Source organism: Bombus impatiens, unplaced genomic scaffold (genome assembly GCF_000188095.3).
Source record: "Bombus impatiens unplaced genomic scaffold, BIMP_2.2 scf_0129, whole genome shotgun sequence".
Classification (NCBI taxonomy): domain Eukaryota; kingdom Metazoa; phylum Arthropoda; class Insecta; order Hymenoptera; family Apidae; genus Bombus; species Bombus impatiens.
In genome coordinates, this window is record NT_176548.1 from 858974 (window position 1) to 881475 (window position 22502).

General features: G+C 44.3%; 3 protein-coding genes across 11 annotated transcripts in view; 1 reads left to right on the forward strand and 2 right to left on the reverse strand.

The window, feature by feature from the left end:
- LOC100743538 (A-kinase anchor protein 200) overlaps positions 1 to 14601 on the forward strand; it is a 63130-nt gene extending 48529 nt beyond the window's left edge. For 7 of the 9 annotated variants that reach the window (XM_012381233.3, XM_033318879.1, XM_012381234.3 and 4 more), the window contains 4 exons: positions 9390 to 11846; positions 13250 to 13414; positions 13701 to 13766; positions 13852 to 14601. In XM_012381233.3, coding sequence (XP_012236656.1) covers positions 9390 to 11846; positions 13250 to 13414; positions 13701 to 13766; positions 13852 to 13896 — 2733 coding nt within the window. In that variant the 3' untranslated portion in view covers positions 13897 to 14601. Of the gene's footprint in view, positions 1 to 4581; positions 4734 to 5187; positions 5381 to 9389; positions 11847 to 13249; positions 13415 to 13700; positions 13767 to 13851 lie in introns of those variants that run through there. The other 2 variants (XM_012381238.3, XM_024365076.2) reach the window with 2 other exon arrangements.
- Positions 14602 to 15914: 1313 nt separating this feature from the next.
- Positions 15915 to 17052, reverse strand: LOC100744201 (COMM domain-containing protein 8). The gene is made up of 4 exons (XM_003486633.4): positions 16667 to 17052; positions 16436 to 16597; positions 16220 to 16372; positions 15915 to 16159 (listed from the first exon to the last, which is right to left on the reverse strand). The coding sequence occupies exons 1-4, from the start codon at positions 16730 to 16732 to the stop codon at positions 16001 to 16003; spliced, it is 540 nt and encodes a 179-aa protein (XP_003486681.1). The 5' UTR covers positions 16733 to 17052; the 3' UTR covers positions 15915 to 16000.
- Positions 17053 to 17439: 387 nt separating this feature from the next.
- Positions 17440 to 22502, reverse strand: part of LOC100744317 — a 62834-nt gene continuing 57771 nt past the window's right edge. Inside the window, exons 4-6 of the mRNA XM_012381240.2 lie at positions 19641 to 19825; positions 19365 to 19496; positions 17440 to 19294 (exon numbers count right to left, since the gene is read on the reverse strand). Coding sequence (XP_012236663.1) covers positions 19150 to 19294; positions 19365 to 19496; positions 19641 to 19825 — 462 coding nt within the window. The 3' untranslated portion in view covers positions 17440 to 19149. The remainder of the gene's footprint in view (positions 19295 to 19364; positions 19497 to 19640; positions 19826 to 22502) is intronic.

Consider the following 22502-nt stretch of genomic DNA (forward strand, 5'->3'; position numbering starts at 1 on the left):
GCGGAGCTGTTGCCATGCCGACCGACGGGGCTACCAGGGCTTTTCGCATTCAGCAGGCTTGCCGGCAAAAGACTCGTGCCGCTCTCGCACACGAACAAGAAACTTTCGCCGCGCCCGGATAATTGCCACTTTAATTAGAATTAATTATACCTTATTGAAATTTTGTCTGTTCCACCCGTATCCACGTTCGTCACGCTTTCCGTCATTTTTGGCAGAACACCAAAGCACGAAAATGTTAAACGCATTTTACCATTTTAATATCCAAGTCCGTTTATTCCGTTACTCTGTACGGAATAAAGATTTTGTAACATCTTGTAAAATTGGAAGAGGCGGAAGCGAAGTGGGTAGTCGGATTTTCGGAAAGCTCTCGATATAAACGGCTAAGACGGGTCGGATTTTGGAACGATCAGGGAAAGCCCGAACGAAAGCGCGTGTTTTATTGATAGCTGAATTCCAGATCCTCGAAGGAGAAAATCGAATAAGCGCCAGGATAAAGGGAAGGAAGTGGTTGCCTTGCCAACTTCCATTCCCCTGCTATACTATAAAGTACAGTCGAACGTTTCGTTCGAACGCTAGTCGTATTTCGTCCGTTTGAAAATTAATCGAAACGTATATATTTAAACGACAGCGCGTACGCGCGATAATTTGGTGCGCGAGGTATAAATGTTTTCAGTGTTTACTATTCGTCGATCGTGTGTCATTAATCGCGAGAGACGAACGGATAGATCATTTTATTTCGTTAAAAAGTCTGCTTCTTAATTAAGATCGGCTGTAGCAAATAGCATCGCGTGATTTCCCAAGTGAAATTTCCCGTCTGCGGTCGTTGGTAGCCGGGCCTTGAAACCACAGGATGCGACCGTACATTTTGCAACGAGAAGACACCCAATAACGAGTTTTTCCATCCATTATCTTTGCACCCTTTTTATTTCCATCGCGGCTAGCTTTTTTCGCTTCCGACCCGCGAGTGCAGTCTCCTTCGCTTTGTGTAGGAAATAATTTCTCAGCCATCGATAATTCGAGTAAGCGATAATTCTGTGGAGTATCGTCTCGCCTTTAGAGATCATCGGTGATTCTTATTCTCGAGATCGTAGGAAATTAAATTTATCGCGAATTAATGCAGTGAAGCAGCATCATTAATGTCTTTTACTCAGCGAAACATACGAATGTCTTCTAACGAAACTGCAATAGTCATGGTCCTCGTGCTTGCTTGTCCATACCGATGTTGTTTAAGTTTTTCAATTTTCGTTTCATGCTCAAATAATTTCGAAGAGACTGCGATCAGCGTTGAGCGAAATTTCTAACAGGAAACTCTCTTACTGATATGCGAAATATTCCAAATGTGTTCGCATACCAAAGCAACGGAAGAAAGGGGATTTCCGCGAATTCGCGGTCGTAAATCATTCGCCTGCGATGGAATTCTTGCGTGTTCTCTGGCGAAGCTGACACCTGTCTGAAACGACAATAGTCCATCGTGATCGCAAGATAAACGCGTTTTCACCTTCATCCCGTTCAGGTTTCATCGTTGATCGATGCAATCGCGAAAACAGTTTACAAGACAACGTAAGTACACGCGATCTTTGTCGGTCATGCGAAGGAAAAATAATCCGTTTAGCGCGTAGTCGACGCGATCAAGTCGCAGATCGAATTCTCGATTGCGTGTTAATTTATGTCCGCGCAATTGGGTTAACGAAAGGCATATACTTCCTCTTCTTCGGTTGGATCGAACCAGCTATGCAACGCTCTCGGGAGAAGTCGAGCCATGAATAGGTGTTTAAATATTTATCGGAGATCGAGTAGTTTACCGTAGTTACCGTATCATCGAGAGATTCGTCAACCGCGTAGCAACGGTTTTCAATTATGCACGACCCATGACATTTCCGGGAAGCTGATCGTAACTGAGATTCCATGCGTTACGTCCTTAGACCGATACGATCTACCGTCCGTTTCCATCGATCGATCGTTTCCCTCTCGATCGAACACCCTCTGGGTGTTTCGAGATAGAACAGTTTTGTGTGGTTTGTCTTCGACGTTATACTACAGTAACTAGTATGAAATCAATGCACAATACAAAACGAAAAACGTTGCTTTTGTACGATCGATGATTATCATTGGTCACTCCCCATGCCAGTTTATTTTCTGGCTTTCGTGCGGTTGAATCCGCGTACACGAATGATAAAATCGATATCCACCTCTCTCTACGTAGCATCCTGGTCGTGTTGCGCTTCGCGACCCTCTTCAAAGGGTGAAGAGAGCGTACGAGAGTTCGTGCGTGCTTCTCAGAGCGTGCGTTGAGGCCGTCGCTGTCTCGATCGCGTTGACGTCGTTCTGTTCCTGTTGCACGAAACAACGGGGCTTCCCTCCAGGAACCGAAGCGAACCAACGCTTTTAAAACGATACCGTTGTTTTGACGGGATTCGCGTAAACTCGCCGTGCCACACTTGTTTGCCGCTCCTTACGGCTCTTGGTACATGCACGCGATTCTCTTTACGAGCAACGAATATTTTTCGCGCCTTCTCGAGCAGCGCCACTCGTCGGTTGAATGCCAATAGCTCTCGTGAGACGCTTCTCGTTGTTTCCTGGTCTTTTCCAATAGTGGTAAACTTTGATTTATAAATCGCGAAATTTTAACACCATCGGCCGGCGTGCGATGATGAACAGAGTTGGAGCGTAGTAACAAGAATGTAAGAGAAATACGGAAAATGTCGATTTCAAACGCCGATAATAGTGATTTATAGGCTGATACCGTTCATGGAATCGACATATTTGTCGCCTAGTGTCGTTGCATTTCCCTTAAACGAAATTTATCGTCTTGTTGCGTCCTACCCTTGACAAAAATGATCGTGGACGATTCGTTACAATATCAAAGCGAAACAGCTTTGAAGGCCGTCACGTTTCGTTATTTTGTCGGAGTTGTAACGTTAAAAATGCATAAAAGTAAGCGTTCTTTGGCCGTTTCGAAAAAAGAGATCTCGGAAGAGTCGGTATAGTCAGCACCGATATTTTTCATCGTTAACGTCAATTAATACGTTGGTCGTAAATGAGAACTCAGTTTCCACCCTTGGCGAAAGAACGTCTCCATCTGTGTTCGGTCGAAGCTTCTCGTTGAGAACTCTCGGTTGGTAACCTACCTCCTTTCTTGCCTGCTACAAGAATAATTCTACGCTGGCTTCACGGCCGATGCTGCCACCAACGATCAGCTTTAGAACCTTCCCCTATCGAAAACGATTCCGGCTTTCTCTGTTCGATATAATACGCGAAGACTTCGAAAATCGCTGTCGGAGATTATGTACGCGTTGAAATTAAAAGTTATCGCTACCTTAATCTTATCGAATCTGTTATTGCATCGCGATCTAGATCCAATTGATAGGATTCGCAGTATACAATCGAGTAAAAAATATCGCGTTTTAAAGAAAAATGCGTTGAAGCGATGAGCGTAATCGGATGAATAGCGCCGGGGCTAATTCGAGCTCGAAAATCCAATTGACTCACACCATGACGAACGCGGCCTAAAGGTCATACATGCAGCATTAGAAATTTGGAACCGACTCAAAAATTCTCGCCGCTATTCACGCTGAATAACCCCTCGTACTCACCGTACGGTGTCGTGGTATCCCTTCTGTCTTGTTAACACCGGCCTTTCCCGTCTCCGTTTGCTTCCCTTTTCCCTTCTCTCGCTCCTGTTCCGCTCCTCTCTCGGCTCCTTTCTCTTTCGATCATCTAAGAATAGAAATGCGCGGTGGTTTTGCGGCGTGAATTTTTGTTTCTTCTCAGACTCGGGCTGATTTCTCGTCACGCGTTCTCATCTAACGAATCAAACTGGAATCTTTCGCCTCTTCGTTACTCGCCTGCGTTTTCTTTCCTTGCTCGCACATGCAGCGTGCCACCGTCTCTTTATTCCCTTGCCTTTTCTTTGCTTCTTTCGCCTAGGTAAAACGCTACAGAAGAGACTCGCCGAAGGTACAGAGCGTCACAGCCTCCCTGTCCATAATCCGCGCATTTTTTCCTCTTTCACTCTTTTTCCTTCTCTTCCTCTTCCTCTCGTCAGTTTTCTTCGTTTCTGGTGTATACAGTTCGTGCATCTCTTTCTCTTCCTGGTTTCGCCGTCCTCGCGTAGGTGGTGCATGACGGGTTTCCACTCCCTCTCCTGCTTCATTGTAACTCTTCCGCTCCCACTCCTTCTTTCTCTCTGTCAAGAGGGCTTATACGTACACTCTTATAAAACGTGGGTCAACTTTCCTCTTGTCCTCTTTGCAGGAATTTTCGTGATTATCTCTCAACTGGCGTAAAGTCGGTTTTCTTCGCCGCTCTGCCTTTTCAAATCACCACGTTCCAGGTCGCGAACTACCGTGACACGCGAGTCTCATCGCCGAAGGGCGGTCGATTTAAAAAAAAAAATCGGCTTTATTTCGCCCGTGGCGAACACCTTTGGTAGGAATTCGTTTTGCTCGTTTGAATTTAGTAAATCAGACGCCGGTTACTTGTGCTCTTCCTATGCTTTTCCTTAGCCCGGCTAGATATGTCCCTCTTCTCTCCCCGGGTGTCCACGTGTGTATCAGTAACACTCCTCTCTTCTCTCTCCGAGACGTGGGACGATCCTCTGTTGGACTCTATATAAACCAGCGGGAACTCGCAGGCTGGCCCGAGTAGTTCGCCAACGGCGAACAGTTGGTACGGATCTTTCTCTCTGATCGTTCGTCGCTGATCGTGCGTGCGCGTGCGTGTGTCACGCAGAGGTATCTTCGACGTTGCTTCACGAATTTTCCGGATGACCAAGATCGCGTTCGACTAATTTTTCAGTATTAAGTAGTAGAGGTAGAACATCGCAAATTGTTGTAAGCTGTGAAAAAGCATGACCAACAGTGAGTCACTTCACGCCTTCACAGATTGAGACGTAGTCGGCATTGTCTGCCATGTTGCTTGCATCGAGTGCACGCATTTTTTTCTGGAGTATCAGTTGCGCCTCTGGCAATTCATATCTACTAATAGACGAGTCTAAAGTTGCGTGGAAATTAAAGCGTTTTGGGTAGCTTTCTATATATACAGACCGAAATAGTTGAATATTTATCGCGTTTAATTAAAAAAAAATTAAACTTAACGCAATTTCTATCGAAGTTTCGACACGCGTCTTGGTCGTTCGCGAGAATTTCGATCGTGGATTCGTTACTACCTACGCAATACTTTTTCAAGGACTGGTTTCCCGGAAAGTGCTGGAAATTTTGCAAGGATGGAGTCTATCACGAAGGCGGGGCGAAGTGTGGGCAGTGGTGTATATCGGGTGGCAGGTGCTTTCGCTCGAGGAGCCAGAAGAGTTTTGTCTTACGTTCCACTTTTGGGCGTCGCTGCGGTCCCAACGGAAGTCGAGGAGGCCGAACCTTCCGCGGTACGACACGGAAAGCGTTTGCGTTTCTTCGCGTATCTATTCAACCCTCGTCGAGTTTTGATTTTGTCGTATAAAGAGAAAGAAATGGCAATAGCCAGCAGGAACTAGCCCATCGAACATTTCCTTCGATCTCGGGCTACTTCCGGTTGCGCGATACCGAAACAGAACGAGTGCGTTTCCGGTGCAGATTAACCGTTCCCAGATGGCTTCGTTCGCAGGGATTAATGGTTGTCGTATCCGTTCGAAGTCCGTGGTTAATTTCGCATTGTTCGTCGGGTTATCGGCCGAAGAGAGGAACGAGTGGCGGAGGACTCGTTTCACCTGAATACTTAATATTTTATTTATGTCTGCCGCGTCGCGTCGCGCCGCGGTAGGCTCTCGTTGGTCGATACTCTTTTTACGTAATAGTCCATTGTTCAATGCGTTGGAACATGCAGCGGAAAGAAAGGTAAATCGACACCGATAAACGGTGTGGCGGCGACGTCGCGCCGGGCTGTCGGTGCGCGCTATGCAAAAATAGTCATCCGCGAGAGAGGCTCGAGTCGAACGCGGTGAAAGCTTGCAAAATGTTTTCTCGGCTCACGAAGCTCAAGAAGAACGCCCAACGTCGACCAACGCCTCGAACGAAAATAGCGTGAAAAGATCATACTCGGCGAGACTTTCGTTTACCTCTCGCATTCCACGTGGGTGAACGCGTTTTAAGGTTTCGCGTATCGAATTATAGCCGTGCTCGAGCGAAATGAACGTGATACGCGCTGGATTAATCCACGCAGAACCGTTGGGCGAATAGATGAAAATTAATATTGGTCGAATTAGTCTGTGTTCGACGCGAAATTTAATCGCGTTGCCGGTGTGACACAAATTCAATTTACGACCGATCGCTGATCAAAGCCGGTCCCTGAATCGTTTTCGCGATTCATCATTCGTTAATAGCTAGTCAACTTTATCGAACTTTCGACCGAGCCGGAAAGTTGCGTTCATGAAAATTCGATCGCTCGGCCCGTTTCGTTCCATGGACGCCGGACGGGAATAGATCAGAAAGCCGCGCCATTTGGAAGCGTGACACACGCAAGACGTGTTTGCTAGAAGGCCGTTTACACGCTGCTTTAGGCTTTTCGTGACTTTCGTGCAAGATCGATATTTCTGTTATCAACGATCGTCCGTATCGTAGGTTTCTCTTAGCGTAAATCGTATCTCCCGCTCGATGTTTACGTTTCGCTCGAATACTTAAAAATCAGAAATTCTGGTTGTGACCTAGCGTAAGTACGCAAATTAGTAAGGCCTTGTCTTAATATTTAGCTCTTTCTTATCTTAATAATTAGGTCTTCGTGTGTAGCCTTGTTGATTTGCCTCGATGCGGATATTAAACGCATCTTTCCTCTCGGGTTCCGTTTACATGCCAAGACCGATATTACTGTCGGATACGCTCCGGTGAACCGGATAAATACTGCTGTCGTAATTCAATTCTAGGGAAGGTCGGTAAATAGCAAAAAAAAGGAAGAAAATAAAATAAAGGAAAAGAAAGAAGAGGAAAAAGACGGAGGAAAGAAACGCGTTTGCCTACTACGAGCGGACGAGAGAGAACGTTACACGATATACGCATTTAGCCCGGGACAATGAGTAATCAGCGATAGAGAAACGGCTGAGTGTTTCGCGAGAAAACGATGCATCACCAATCTTTTTAGGAACGCGTTGTTCATCCTTTAATGTCCGAGTCTTGCTGCTCGTGTTCATAACAGACCGTTTCCGCCGCGTTAACGACACGTTCCTCCGTTACATTTTCATTAATTTTTTCTTTTCGCACGCAAAAAGGAGTCAAACTGCTCGTGGAAAGGAAAAGCGTACATTCGTCGAATGGGAAGGAAGTAATTAGTCGTTATAGCGTAAACAGATACACGCTATAGCCGTGCGATATCGCGTTTACATCCATGTGCGCCGGGTTCATATCGTTCAGGAATGAAAAGCTGCATATCTGATCGCTATCGTCCCATAAATTTATGCACTCGACAGATCTCCGTAACGTGGACCAACCGACAGTTGTTGCACGAGGGTAGCACGTGTCCGTGCCACGCGTCACCCTAGGTAATATTTTTTGCGGAACAGGAAATTGATTCTAGTATAGGTTCTAATGTGACCCGCGTACCAGCTGTTATACAGCTGATATCGAGGTAGGATAATTCGCACGGATCAACGAGCACAATGTCTGGCGTACATACGTTTACGACTCGAAGTGTAGTAGAAGAGCGAGGCTTCTTAGTAGAAACTTGTAGTCGAAGCTTATCCTAATTTTTATCGTAACTCGATTACGACGAATATTAATTTCGTATGATATTAGGTTTACAAATTGCGATATTTTCGTCGATATTTGCCCCGCGATCGAGATATACGGGTTGCGTCATTTTCTGGAGAACTTGCTGGGTTTTCTTAGTTGAGATTTCATTGGGTACTCTTGGAGAGGATTCAAACAAAGTGTCGAAATCTGCAACCTTCGCGTAAATATATTTTTAGAGTAGGTAACGAGAACATTGTGCGTAGATTTTCCTTTACCTCCGTCTGCGTTCGCGGACTTTGATTGCTTGCTCTAACGCTCGTCTTTCGTTATAGAGTTATTGCGACTGTTTATAACCTACTCGCGATCAAAGTTGGTCGACAGCCAATGATGCACCGGCAGAGACACGCGAGTTTTGGTACCGTTTGCCCGATCGATTTCGCCGCGAGAAGAAACCGAAGGTAATCGGAAGTTTATTACCGCGGTGTCCCTTTCTACCGTTGACCCACAGGACGGACAATGGCCTGAAGAAAGATCTTGGCCAACGGCCAAACTTCTGCTTGTCCTTTTGTTACTTAGTTTCCCCTGAAGTTTAGCCAAATTTGTAACGCGAATTTGCGAGTGCTTTGACTTTTCGATTCGTCAGTCGTTCACCGCGAGGTCGAGAGACTCTGACAGGTAAACGTCCGTTTCTTCGTCTTTAGCTAGAGGCGAAATATTCCGAGATAGTACGGAAGAATGTAGAGAGCATCGTTTCACGTGGAAAATTTCTTTACTTGAAAAAATTGTGTACACAGTGCTGGCGAAACACGGGAATCGGAACCGTCTGAGAAAAAACACTCCGCTTTAGAAAGCCCTCGTGTAGAACCCTTCAGGGGCTGTAATTCTTTAAGCGAGAGGCTTACCCTTTACGAAAAAGCATGGGAGGAACGGCGAGAAGGGGTTTCACTTAACCAGCCGATCGATACGAGGTCTGCAGACGATAAAGCACGCGTTGCGTTCCGCACGTCCGGTTTCTGTTTCCCTCTTCGGTTTCAAGAATTGATTTCGTTCTACTCATATTTTTTCTATTTGAGTCAAGCCGCGAGGATGGCTGGAATCGAGGTCTACGTACTTCTTAGTTGAACGAATATCGAGGAACGAATAACACCTATTGGCCTCGAGTAACAGTGTCTTCTTTCTTTGGAATTCGGAGGACACGTTTTACGAGCGACAACTCGACTCGGATGCCAGATACGCGTTTTAGAAGCAACAGTGGAGCACGTTATTAATAAAATCAGAATCAATTACGTCTCGCTCGTAACGAGCGCTCGCTGACACAGTGACACGATTGGCTACCCCTGAAAGGATGACGTTCGTACCTCGGCACCCTATGGTTCGCTCATTTTTGTACCCCTGTGCGCGTCCCTTATGGGAACATCCACCCTTCTGTGAACTTCTCTTGTCTACGAGTCGCTAGGTTGTTCACCCTTCTTTCTATTCGAATTGCTTAGAGAGCATACCCCAGCCTCGAGAGCACGGGCGACAACTGTTAAGTTGGTCACCCTCCACGACGAATAAAAAAGAGAAAGAAAAAAAAATAATATCGCGCTTCGATGAACCGGCATTCTTTTTCCAACACAATATCGTATAGCCTGCCGTGAAGATTGCGTTGATCAACGCGCTTGAAATTGTTCACTTTTCACTCGATGTATCGTTTTCTTTTTTTTTATATAAACGATTTCTACGAAAATGTTGCAGGGTGGTGAAGAAGCGGAAAGTGGATCAGCCACGGCAGGTAGTCCGGTTGAAGAAAAATCAGCAGTAAGTAGTCCAACAGCGGAGAACGAAGCCGCCCCTGTAGCAGCGGCACCAGCACCGTCGACCGAGGCGAAGGAAGAAAGCCCAGCATCGGCCGCTAGTAGCCCTACCGAGGAAAAGACAGAGGAACCCACTCCCTCTGCCCCAACTCTTGTCCCTGTCGAGGAAAAGAAAGAGGAGGTCGAAAAAGTGGAGGCCGAGAAAAAAGTAGTCGAGGTCAGTCCAGCCGGTGGTCAGTTCATAGCGGACCCGGTAGAAGTCTCCGTATTCCGAGTCCAGACAGTCGCTACGCCGTCTATCATTGAGAGGAAAACCAGTGAGGATATTCCTTCCTTGCCTCCGTCCAGTCCACCACCAACCCCCATAGATACGTCGCCTTTGCAGCAGGCTCAGCAGGCCGCGGCGACCGCGACCGCGCTAGCGGAGGCCCTTAAGCTGCCTGCCGAGGCTGCTGACAAGGATATAATTACACCACCAGCCTTATCTTCCCTCTGCCCAGAACGTAACGACCCGTCAACACCAGCCGCGGAATCTCTCGATGCGACTCCCCAGATGCGACCGCCCATTTCTTCTGTCGACGAACCCCCAACAAAATCGACTCTTATCCCTGAGAGCGTAGAAGCTCTGCCGCTGATAGATACAGACGCGCCTAATCCTCCGGACGATGTTACCAAGAATTTAGAGTCGCTTAGCGCCGGTGACGCCAATAAGACTACCGAGGTCGACCCTCTCCCGTCTCTCGAGAGTGATGCAAAAAGTCTTCATAGCGTTCCAGTTAACGAACTGAAACAACCATCATCTGAGAGCGATGTCAACCAAAAATGTGTAAGGGAGACAACTCCTCTTACCGAGGGGAGCGACGTTGAAAAGTCTTGCGAGCTTAAAGTCGATGAAAATGTCGCGAATCCTTCGCAAAAGATACAGGTCGAACAACCTTCGCAGTTATCGGATAGAGTTAGCAATCTCGACGGCGGCGAGTTGATCGAAAACGAAACGTCGCAAGTAGTTCTAGAGAACGTAGTGAAGGAGGAGTTCGTTGCACGCGAGAAAGAAAAGGTACCGGAATCGGTTAATATAAAGGAACGTGTCGAAGAACCAGTCGAAGAGATTATCGAGCCGAACGAAGTTGTTCAAGAAGATATCGAGCGAGTGGAAGAAGCCGCCGTTATCGATCCACCAGTTTTGACCGTTGATGCGATCGTGGAATCCGAAGAAGGTCCCGTTCCGATTTCCGAAGAAATCCTAGTAGAGGCAAAGCCAGCGGTTGTCATTCCGGAGGACGAGGATGTGACGGAAACGCCCGTCGAAGAAGTAGCGAATAATTCGAAGGTAGATGTCGAGTCGGTCCAAGTTATTCCGGAAGCGGACGACAAATTGGAAACGGAAACGGAACCCAACGTTGCCGTACCTACGGAAGAAATTCTCATTTCCGAAGTACCGGAAGAATCGAAAGATCCATTTGTTTCTAACGAAACGGTGATCGATCCTGTTCCGCCTATTACCGATTCCACGATCGAGAACGTTATCGACAAAGTGATAGACACACCCGAGATGATTAGGAACGAGGAGGAATCGATGCCTATGCCGCCTCCACCTTTGTCAGAATCACTCGTGCCTAGTCCTCAGGAAAAATTTGATTTAGAAACCGTAAACGTGGCGGACAATTCGAACACAGTGCCTTCCCCCGTTGTTCACACAGAGTCTCAGATTTTAGACGTAGAACACGCACAAGAAGTGGACGGATCTCCTCTTTCACTGCCGGAACAGACGAACGAATGTTCTAGCGCGGATATTCCCGTTCCCCAGGCAGATGACGCGTCGTTGAAAACGTCAGACAGTCTGCCGCCCTGTCCTGTTAGCGAGAAAACCACGTATCTCGCGAACGAAACTCAAGCGAATCTCTCTTCGTCCAGGCTGGAAGACGTTCCTGGTCTCACGGACGATTTTCCCACAGCCCTTGAGGATACGACCCAACAGTTAGATTCCTTCAAATATCCCTTACCGCCGGAAGAGCTCTCTTGTCCGCTCAATGTGTCCGAAACGAATAGCGAGCTTCCAATTCCCGACGAGAACGCGTCCAGTTTAAGAAACCCGACAGAGACACTACCGATACCGCCTAGAAGCCCCAGTCCTTTGTCCAATGTCAGTATCACGTCTGGCCTAACAACATCCACAAAAGACTCCTCACAAACACTGTTGTACGACGACCAGAGCAATCGAGAGTTCAAGATGGAATCGGTGTCGATAAGCCTCAATTCGTACAATGAGTCCGACATTGAATTAAAGGAGAGGTTAGCAGAGTCTCTGGCGGAGACTGAGAAGCAGGAAGAGAGCTCGGTTTCGTGTCAGTTGTCAAACAACGCCACGTCGTCGACTACTATCCAGGAGATCCATCAGGTGACTAACATGTAACACAACCTCCTGGCATGAATTCAGGCAGCCAAATACCTTTGGTGGCGCCTCGTTCCAAGTATCTCGTCGTACGGTCCGCACAAACCAATCGTCTCTGTGAATATAGTCTGAAAATATCGACTTTCTCCCGTTTTCCCCATGTTCCCGATGCTCTGTCCAGTGCTCTGTCGCCCGACACATATCGCGTTTTGTACCTTCGTTCAAACCTCCACACATCGAATCCCAGATAATCGACCATCATCCTCGGTATCTCAATTTCTCACCTTCGCTTTACGACGTTCTCTCGACGAAGGGTAATCGAATGAGACCGAGACTGGCACATCGACGTCTGTGGGTTTTTGCACGAATTTCATCTAAACGATCGACAGAATCCTTGTCTCGGCGTATCTCCATGCACGATATGGAATAGAAAATCTAAACAGAATCGATTGTGTCGCAAAACACATTCTTCCCTCATGGTATATGTCCTTTCTCTCTCTCTCTCTCTTTTTCTCTTTTTTCTTTCTTTTTCTCTCTTTCTCTCTCTCACTTTCTTTTTTCTTCTGTCTCTGGTCCTTAACACACGATCCAGCGTTTTTTTTTTAAAAGAAAGGGTCTCGTCGAATGCATCCTTCGTTCTGTCGAACGTGATTAACAACACGTCTACTCTGTTGCTGACAACTCCTATGACGCTTCCACCACCAACCATTACCAGAACAACCGTTACTGCCATCACCTGTGTTGTTTGCCTCTTGGTTTTCTTGACAATATTAACACGACTTGTTATTCGAATCGAGGCGCTAAAGTAGAGCATTTGTAGCTCGACACATAGATAAACGAGCAAGAAACATTCGCTGCACTAGTCGAGTCCAGTTTCCGTAGAAAATTTCTTTTTCGTCGGAACGCTGTCACTAATATAACATAGCCGCTCGACTTAGACGAATTTCTAGCGTGAATCTCATTGATAGACGTAAACATTAAACTAATTGTATACACGTAAATAGCTGAGGTTTTTAGAACTTAATTATGGCATAGAACTTATTTATTAGACATCGATACTATCATATGCTCTTTCCGTAATTGCATCTGTTTTGTCGTTAGCATCTTGTATTGCGCATGCAGAGTTTTCTTATTCGAGGGTTTATCAGCAGGGTTTCCAATTCTTTGCGCTGTTCGAAAAGCATGAGGAGCGATTCTGTCCCGCCACATGGTGGTCGTCCTTATGGTAGTCATGTCGAGTATCTATTTACTTGTCTATGGGAAAATAATCCTTATTGTTCGTTTCTCAAGTGGCTCGACAGAATCGACCTTTACGTCTTTTATCCTCGTAGCATGTTGGGATTTGGACTTGTTGCGGACGTCCAACTTCTCCGATCGAATCCTTTAACAAGGAGATATATACATTACAGAGCACTCCCGAACCCGAGGCCCCAGTAGAAAATAACGTGGCTCATGACAGTACGACAGAAAGTTCAGCCGACGCTATCAAGGTTACACCAGCCGTCCCAAGCGAGGTACCCGCCTCTCCACCATCTGCCCCAGCCATTACCGAGGATGTCGCATCGGTAGCTAAGGTAATATCGTGTCAACCCGATTTTGTACTCTATACGCTCCTATCTTTAGTAAACGTTGTAAATACGCAATATATGATGATCGCCAACAGATCGTTCGCGCGGGTTAGCGCGAACGATTCCGAGACCATTAACGCAGTTTAATGTCCAAAGAAGAATAAAGTGCGAGGGGCCATCTGATTAGCATATTAATATAGTTTAATTCTTTACTTGTAAGATATCGACGTAGTTCGACGATGCAATTATTAATAGTTATCTCATTTTCTTTTTTCTTTTTTTTTTGTTAAAGGCTATCGAAGAGATGGACATAAGCGATAAGGCTGTTGCGGCAGCAACCATCGAGTGTAATACGAACGTAAGTAGAGTATACAAGTTCTTTTTGTCGACAAATGCTTGTATGCACATTCTTATCGAACGTGTAATTTATTTGCTGTTTACAGGAAATTATCGCGGAAGCACATTACCAAAACAACATAAACGAATAAACACCACTAACCGAATTGTATTTTGGGAAGAAGAAAGTTCTTTTCTCTCGTTAAAACCAAAAAAGTATATTATATAGATATGTATATTTGGACCATTCCTGCAACTAAACAGAAAATAACGTTCTTTCGTTACGAGCAACAAAAAAATGGATGTGACCGCGACATCGCGAGAACATATAGACTTTATAGTAGGCCTATTAATAATTATTAGATGGCATTTGACGGCAGGGCGAAAGAGAAAGTTCACGAAACGTGAACGGTTGTATCATCCAAGAGAACGGGGTTACGAGGATGAGCCAGATAAAAAAAAAGAAAAAGAAAGAAAAAAAATGATTCCGAAAATGTGTAGTGCCGTTCGCGGATGGTATATCGATGCAGATAATTCTTACTGTTCTTTTTCGACACGAATGAAATATTTTCAACCGTGGGCCGTGCTTATTTGTAACATCGTAACAAGTGGCCCTGCTGTGTAAAAAATTTAGAACCTGTCATTGTTGCTATACATAAATCGTATTATGTGACCATCGCGCGGCGGACAAGCGATAAAAACGAACATTCGAATTAAAACAAAATAAATAATGGTAATAAAAACTTCGTTTGTCGCGTATTCCAAAAAAATACTCATCGAGGCGCGACCCCTCGTAACTACATATGTATTGCTATATCGAGAGAGTATAAAGAACAAGAAAGCTGTAATAAAAAAAAAGAAAAAAAAAAGAAAAAACAAGGGAAGATCAGAGACTGACAGAACAAGGTGTGCGTGTGTGTTCGAATGTGTGAGAGAGCGTGAGAGCTAGAAAGAAGAAAATGAGAGAGTGAATATCGAGTGTCAAGGAAAGAAACAAGGAAAATAGGAAAGAATAATTTGGGATATGTCTCTTCGCCAGAGTGTGAACAGAAAAGGAAGAGAGATAGGATGGACGAAAGCAGAGCGAGAAGAAAAAAGTTATTAAAAGATATGTCAAAGCGCACGAGTAATGAAACACTCGCATCGCGATTTTAAGGACAGTCGATTATTTTGCTCGTATTTCTTTCGCGGTCCTTGTTTTTCTTTATAATTGTACAATCGAGAAGTTTTATGTTGTAACGAGGAACTGCACACTTCTACGTATGACTTTGGTACGCGCGAGCACTCGATACAATTACACACATGTAAGGACATTACACGCCAATGCGTACATACGTATAATTCAACACACGAGATAAGGAAAACATACAGTACGTCGAGACAGTGTAAGTGATATATAATCTAGACATAGAGAAAGCGTTTGTGTAAATTCGGCGTTTGTCCTTCGGAATGCTACTTCTCCATACGAGAATACTTACGAGGAAGCCTATTCGTAATTTTATAATAATCACTAAAATATCGCCTAATTACAATTACGAAACATGCACAATTACCATTCAAAACGGATTCGTTTCTACGGATCTTCAGGAGTAAATAATTACCTATGACAGCTTTTTTTATTAAGACCGTAGCGTAGATCGTAAAGTTAAACGAAAAGCGCATATATGTAAATGCTCCAAAATCTCAGAATACATGTAAGTGTTAATGGAGCGAGCGTTCATTGTGCCCGCGACCGGCATTGATTTTTAAACGATATATAATGAGTAAGGAGAAAGAGGTAAAATTAAAAGTTGTATAGTAAACCTTTCATTAAATATATTGTCCGTAATGATCTTTACAACGAAATTTTTTCGAGGCAAGTTTTGGCGACGAGAGCGAACTTTTTATTTAAAAAAGGAAAAAAATAAAAAAAAAAATCCTTGAACCCGACTGATCTGTGCACTCGAATTATCAATCGTTAACGCTGAGGCACCATCGACGCAAGCCTCCTCGTTTATTTATTTTGCGCGTCGAAACTACAAAATTGTAAATGAGATTTTTGAGTCGATAGTGCCTCGGACACAGACCAACAGTCTTCAGTATCTTCGATGAGCAGTTATAATAGTAATTAAACTATTCTACATTTATCTATAACCTATAATAAACTGTGGAACAAGTGTAAAACCACGTGTACTTATTTGATCTTGGAAATTTACTGCGATTATACATTGAGTATAACAAATCCTTTTATTATTGATTAATTTGTTTACATCTGAGTTATTGCACTATATTTTCCATGGTATTTATAAACGTGTCCAATTCATCTTTGCTTAATTCCAAATCTAGAATACGCTTTGAGTCCTTACTTTCAAGAATGAGGTCTAACTGAAGAAGGGGCTCTCTCAAAGAAGCTAATTTGCTAGACCCCATTACAAGCTGTAAGAATAATGCAATTAATAGCAATATACCTTGAACAATTTTTTTTTATTAATTTACCTTTAATCTCCAGTCAAAGTCAATTACTGTGTCGTGCTTTTCTTTAGAGTATTCCATCAACAACGCATCTGTTAATTGTTGTCTTCTCACTTTCAAACATGATAATATATTTTGTTGAATTTGCTCAGGTAATTCGTGGTACTCTTGTGGCATCTAAAGGGAATTATATTTGCTAATATGAAAGTTTTATTTGTTTCATGAGAATATTAAACATACCTTTTCTTCTGTTAAATATAACGAAGCTGGATTTCTCAGGAGCATAGATATTAATTTATATGTTTCTTCGTATTCTTCTTTACTCCAATCCATGCTATTTACGAACTTATGATAGGTTGGACCTGGTCTGCCACATATTTCATCCACGCAAGCGTGCAACAACTAAATTATACGGATTAATTTTTCAACAAATAAATAATTTCTTACTCCGTTGATCATTGTAGTACTTACTTCCTTCAAAACGTGAATTTTGTCCTCACCAAAGAGGTTAAGGTACAACGTTTGAGCAGTCTCCATAATTTGCAAGTTTCGTAGAACTTTCTGTGTATTTCGAATTATAAATAACAAAATTTAGTAAATTTTGGCACGTTTGTTTGTGCATTTATTTTACATGACAATAGTCGTACATTGCAGTTTCATTTACATTACACATGACAGATAAACTTAAACATCATTCACAAAAATAGTTACAAAAAAATTTATCGTATATAAATGAGAAATTTCATATTTCATTCATATATTATTAAAGATGATACTTCTAATATTTCACGGTCCGAAACGTACGAAAACTCATTGACAACTGACAAATTCGTTTTATCGCCACCTGTGACTGGCAACGATTATTTTAAGCGAAAAGTATATATATATGTCTATATGTATGTAGAAAGGAATAGTGGTATTGTAATAAGTCTAAGATTTATTAACATAAAAAATGAAATGTAAAATGAATAATAATACGTATAACAATTTCTTACAACATATGTATATGTTTAGAATATTAATGCCATATCTCGGGAGAAAAACTGTATTTACTAACGTGACTACTAGATGGCGATAGTATAACCTTTAGAAGCTTGTCGCGCCATTTTTTATATAAAATATAATTCGACTGTTCCGCGCAAGCGGGTGTATATTTGAAACGTTATTAAAGTGTTCCTAGTAATTAAGATGAATATAGTGCCATCGAATATCGATCCGGATAAGATGAAACTCCACGAAATTTGCTTAAAGTTAAATTGAAATTTTATTGAAATGATACTCATGAATTTCTTTATACAACTGTACTGCTTAATTTCTTGCCTACGTCTATATATGTATATTGCCTAGAAGTGGTAGCGAGTACAATAGTAAGCTGAATGTCGAATGACGTTCTGTACATATTCGCGATTATTAACGATAGAATATTCGACACAAAAAGATCGAAAAAGACGGTCTTGATTCATCGTGTACATTCGACCACAGATCAAGCGTAAAAGATTAAATAGTCAATAGCGCAACTGAATGCCATCTGTATGAATACGTTTTCGTCATATTTCAGATTCGTATTCAGATCGTAGTTCATAATGGACGCGCATAAAAGTTTCAGGAGTGAAATTGAGTGCAAGTGAAATGGTAATCTACACCCGATTGTACATGATGTTTCCGTGGCCACGTAAATGCTAGATCGGCTATGAAATCGATTTCACGATCAAGTCGGCTACTACGTACGTACATATTATAATAATGCATATAAAAGCGTACAAAACACGTTTAGGGGGTGCGATACGAAATGTTCACAGCTCGAATAACACATCGAGTCAATCGTACTTTGTTCCTTTTCTTCTCGTATACTTCGAAGGTCCGTCTTTTGTATAGGTTAACGATGATCCTGCGGTGGATCCATCGAGAAAATATTCGTTGTATGCTCGTACCATTCGTTTCTTGTTGCTGTCGTGTCGACTTGCTCTTTTATAAAATACATATAGACATAATGGAACAAGGATGCCACGTTATGGCACGAATTCTAAATGTCCTCGGCGGGAACATAAGAACAACGAGTACATTGACGGACTCATGTTAGGTCTCTGCGCAGTTACTTCTCGCGTTCACCGTTTCTTCGCTTTGGTATACAACCATCGATATTCTCTACATAGCCGATCGACTGTCTGTTAGTCTATCGCTTAGTCTAATGAACTTTCAAAGAGAATCGTCTGGTACAGAATAGGGACAGGATCTCGGACTAGGCTCGTGGTCCTATGACAATTAAGTCTTTTGTCACCAATCGTAAAACTGGCGCTGCTAGCGCTATTGGCTACAAGGAGCAATCGCGTCTCTCTCTCTCTTTCTCTCTCTCTCTCTCTTTCTCTCTCTCTCTCTCTCTCTCTCTCATCAGATCTACTAAATTTCAGCCACAGCTGAACAAATCGGTTATTTGAAATTTACAAAATCAAAGTATTCGTGCCCCTCGATCTTTGAACAGTGTCTGGATCAAGATTCGAGTATAACGAACTATATTGTAAACCGATTACACAAGAAGCTTTTCTATTTTTACTAATATCCAAACTTTGCTGTTCGAGAAGAATCAAAGGGCGATTAATATCGGATCGTATATGATACGAATAATCACGGTCGACTATAGTAGCGCTTCCTTATGTGTCTAATCACTGTACGCAATCACCGATTCGAACTTTTCTCCATTTGTAACGATAGAAAAAAAGGACAAAATATAGTGACAAGGTTGACGGCGAAAATAGCAGGGTACATTTATATATAACTGCTTGGAGGGCTACATATGTATACATATATCGAGTCTTACGCAAAGGTACTCGGAAAAGATGGCACCGTTCGTTTCATGTACGTCGCGCGCGTTCCACGCACTTTTGACTTGTTCGTTTTTCTTCTTCCTCCTCGGTTTCTTCTTCATTAACACTTGCTCTCTTTTCTCTCCTGCTTCTCTAGCTTCTGTATCGGTGGTTAAAGTTCGTGTGATAATTGGCAATCGCATCGAATTTGTCTTGTTTCCGAGGACACTTGCCTCGTCGCCCCATGTATTCACCAAACTCGCAGATTGGCATCGCGCACTCCTCATTTTGAATGCATCTGTAATTCGACGTAATGAACTCGTATACTCTCGTTATTACGAGGAAAGTAGCTGAAAAACGTTACTCACAATCTATCGCGAAGAGAGAAGAATCCTTTTCCTCGCTTGATCTTGATGCAGTTCTGGTCAGTTTCGAAGCAGGTGCACTGGCAGACGCCTTCGGGCGTCATCCTCGGTGTGAATTCCGAAGGACACCGGCACCTAATCAATGGGAAATTACAAATCAGTCGTTGGTGGAGCCAATAACAGCCGATATCGAAATAGCGAAGGGTGGAGAAAAGCATATGAACTGGTATGAAAGCGATCGATGTAGGTATATGTACATAGATGTAAGAAGGAACTCACGGTTTTCTCGGCTGTGCCCTTCTCATGTTCTGAGGTTGCGGGGACGACTGATGATGCCTGTAGACTCTCTGTTCGGAGGGTTTCTCGTTGCTCGTGTCGTATTCGGTTCTCTCTCGGCACTCGCATTCCGTGTGGTTGTAGAACGATAGCTTTTCCACTACGCTGCTGCCGCCCACGTTCGTCGTCTGCAAGAAAAATCAGGAACGGATCGTTATTATTCCGCGTTCTCCAATAACACGACAATAGCGCGATTCGAAAAGAAAATCTCGGCTCGCTTGGAAAAGCAACGCGAGGGCGGCTGGTATCGCTTCGCTTTTAATTGAGTTTAATTAACCTTAGTCGGTTGGTTGGCTGATTGGTCTAAAGTGGAACCGTTCGCTGGCCAATGGTTAAATCAACGGAAAGGGGTTATCCGTATCGCGGGGCCACACGTAGCAACTCTTCCAATCGACACTAATTACCCTCGGTTACTATTTTTACGAGCAACGATATCCAGCCTCGTGCCTCGAACGATTCCACGGAACCGGGACACAAATTCGAACGAAATACATAATACATGTGGAAAGAGCCTTTTGAAATCGGGACCGTGGAAAAGCTAGTGTTTCGTTCGGTGTTAATTGCCGACCACCGGGCGATGCGGCCGGAATTTGCCAGTAGCTGATAAGTCTACTCTCGCATTTTAATCGTCCGCCTAGCGTTCTTCATCCTGGTATCGGGAACGTTGGATAGAAAGCTCGTAAATCGCGGAGGAAACGAAACAGTTGGTTTTCCATGAGAATACAGATTAGAGTGCCTGCGTTTCAGAACGCACCTGGCTCGAAAGGAACGTAACGTGACCGCGTCACGAGTCGAGTTTTAATCGAGCGTGTTTATAATTGCTGGCAAGGATCGCGGATCGAGGACCGATCGCTCGTACGCGTAATTGATCGTGTTAAGTGGGTCGTAGGATCGTGGCCGGGATCGATGACAATAGGCTAGCGGAACAAAATGCCGCGATCCCGTGTCCAAGGGTACCGGCGATCGGTCTCGATCTGCCGAGGTTTTATCGATGGGATTCCGCGGGTAGGCGCGGTGATCACGACGTTGCTTCAACGTCAATCAGTGCAACGTCGTGGGGATCAAAGGTCGAGAGAGAAGCATCGACAGACTGAGCCGTAATACCGATCGCTTATGCAATCGCTAATTGCGGGGAAGTTCAGAATCGCTCGTGACATCTTGTTGCTTAAGTCTCGTTCAGCCTCTTTCGTTCGTTCCGTGTGTCTCTATTACGCGTTACGTGGGCAAAGAAATATCACCGACACGATTGCTAACGAGAATGAAACGCATTTTATAATCGAACGCGTAAACCACTGAGATTTAACGACCAGAGAGGCGAATAAATACTTGAGACTCTGATCGAGGATATATGAAAGTCAACAGGTTGCTAATACGGTGGAACGAGAAGGTTCGCTTTATCGAATGTTAATATTATTCGCGGCTGGTGTACTTGGAAAGCAATCGCGGGATCTAGAATGAAGGAGCTCGAGGAACTGAACCGATTGTCTTTGATAGAACGTATAAACGGGCGAACGTAATGGTAACGCGGGACGTTTCCATGGGATGAATAATAAAGAAACGCACGTACGGAGGACAAATTGCTTCGGTCGGTTCCTTTCCCGTTGACAAAACGCGAAGATCTTGCCGGGGTCTCTGTAATACGAACTGTGCTCGTAGGCTGTCTTCCTTCCTCTCCGACGTACTCTGTCAAGACGCTACGCCAGGATTGAGATTCGCGATCGTCTCTGACGAATAGCCTGGCCGAGAAATCGTGGTCATAAATTTTGCGCTACAGTGGCGTACCTAGCCTCTTATCCTATCTTGCAGGGTTCGAATTCGAATAACGCCGAAACACGATCTATCGATAGAATTTCGGTTTTAGAGATTTCCGAATACCTGGTGCCCGGTTCTTTTGTCGAAATTCGACGAAATCGTGCTGGGCGCATTCTTCTCCTACTAAACTCGCGCAGGGCAAAAATTTCGTAAGGTCACAATGGGTCGACGCCATTGTCATGCCGTTTTATCTTCTGGGCAGCGGCCATGGTGGCCTCCGTAGCGCTTTCTCGCGGCGCATACATCCGTTTCGAATTTTTATATATTTTTTGCATGATTCTCTGACGAAAAATCGAGCGTGAATAATGCACTTCCGGCCGTGGCCCAGTGGGTCGGCCGCCTTCGCAAAGGGAGCCGAACAATGTCCCATGGGGTGAGACGGGACACCGAACGTGCACGCCCATACAACGTATAAAGTCAACTCGAATCTGTCCCCGATGGCAATCGAGTTCGTGTTCGACCTTTTGCTTCGCGCGACCCTTTTGCTCGTGAACGTATGCACGTCTCCATTACGAATTTTCCCTTTCGAACGGCCCGATTCGAGGATTCCCGATAACATCTCGCCGACCATGTTGCTCGAATTTGAAGGTTAGGAAACCAACATGGAAGGAAGATGGACGCGTGGGAGGAGAAACAAGTCGTTCAGGAGGATTCCTTCACGACTTTTTTCTCTTCGAATTCCCCAACGGCGCGTTTTCACGCGGAGATAGAAATTCGAACGATGTCACGATCGTAGGAGACGGTGTAGAATTCTCGACGAACGACAAACAGAACGATCGACACGGACGAATAGAGGGAAAGGTAGAAGAACGCGAGAGACAATCGCGGGGCTCCCTTCTGCAGGGAGACGCATACGTATCCTGAAATTTAATTTGTTCGTGCGTTATTTTCCTTCGGTAGGATCGAGCAGCTGACCGACCGCCTCATTAACATTCATCGTATCTCGCTCGGGGCACCTACTCGTGAATGAAACACGGCAGAAGCGGGCACGAA

What these genes read in the sequence shown, in the direction of transcription:
- LOC100744201 (XM_003486633.4), bottom strand. Translation starts at nt 16,732, where the DNA reads ATGGAGACTGCTCAAACGTTGTACCTTAACCTCTTTGGTGAGGACAAA. An exon ending in AAATTCACGTTTTGAAGGAA is followed by an intron (nt 16,598 to 16,666) that starts GTAAGTACTACA and finishes CGTATAATTTAG; the next exon opens with TTGTTGCACGCTTGCGTGGA. An exon ending in TATATTTAACAGAAGAAAAG is followed by an intron (nt 16,373 to 16,435) that starts GTATGTTTAATA and finishes AATTCCCTTTAG; the next exon opens with ATGCCACAAGAGTACCACGA.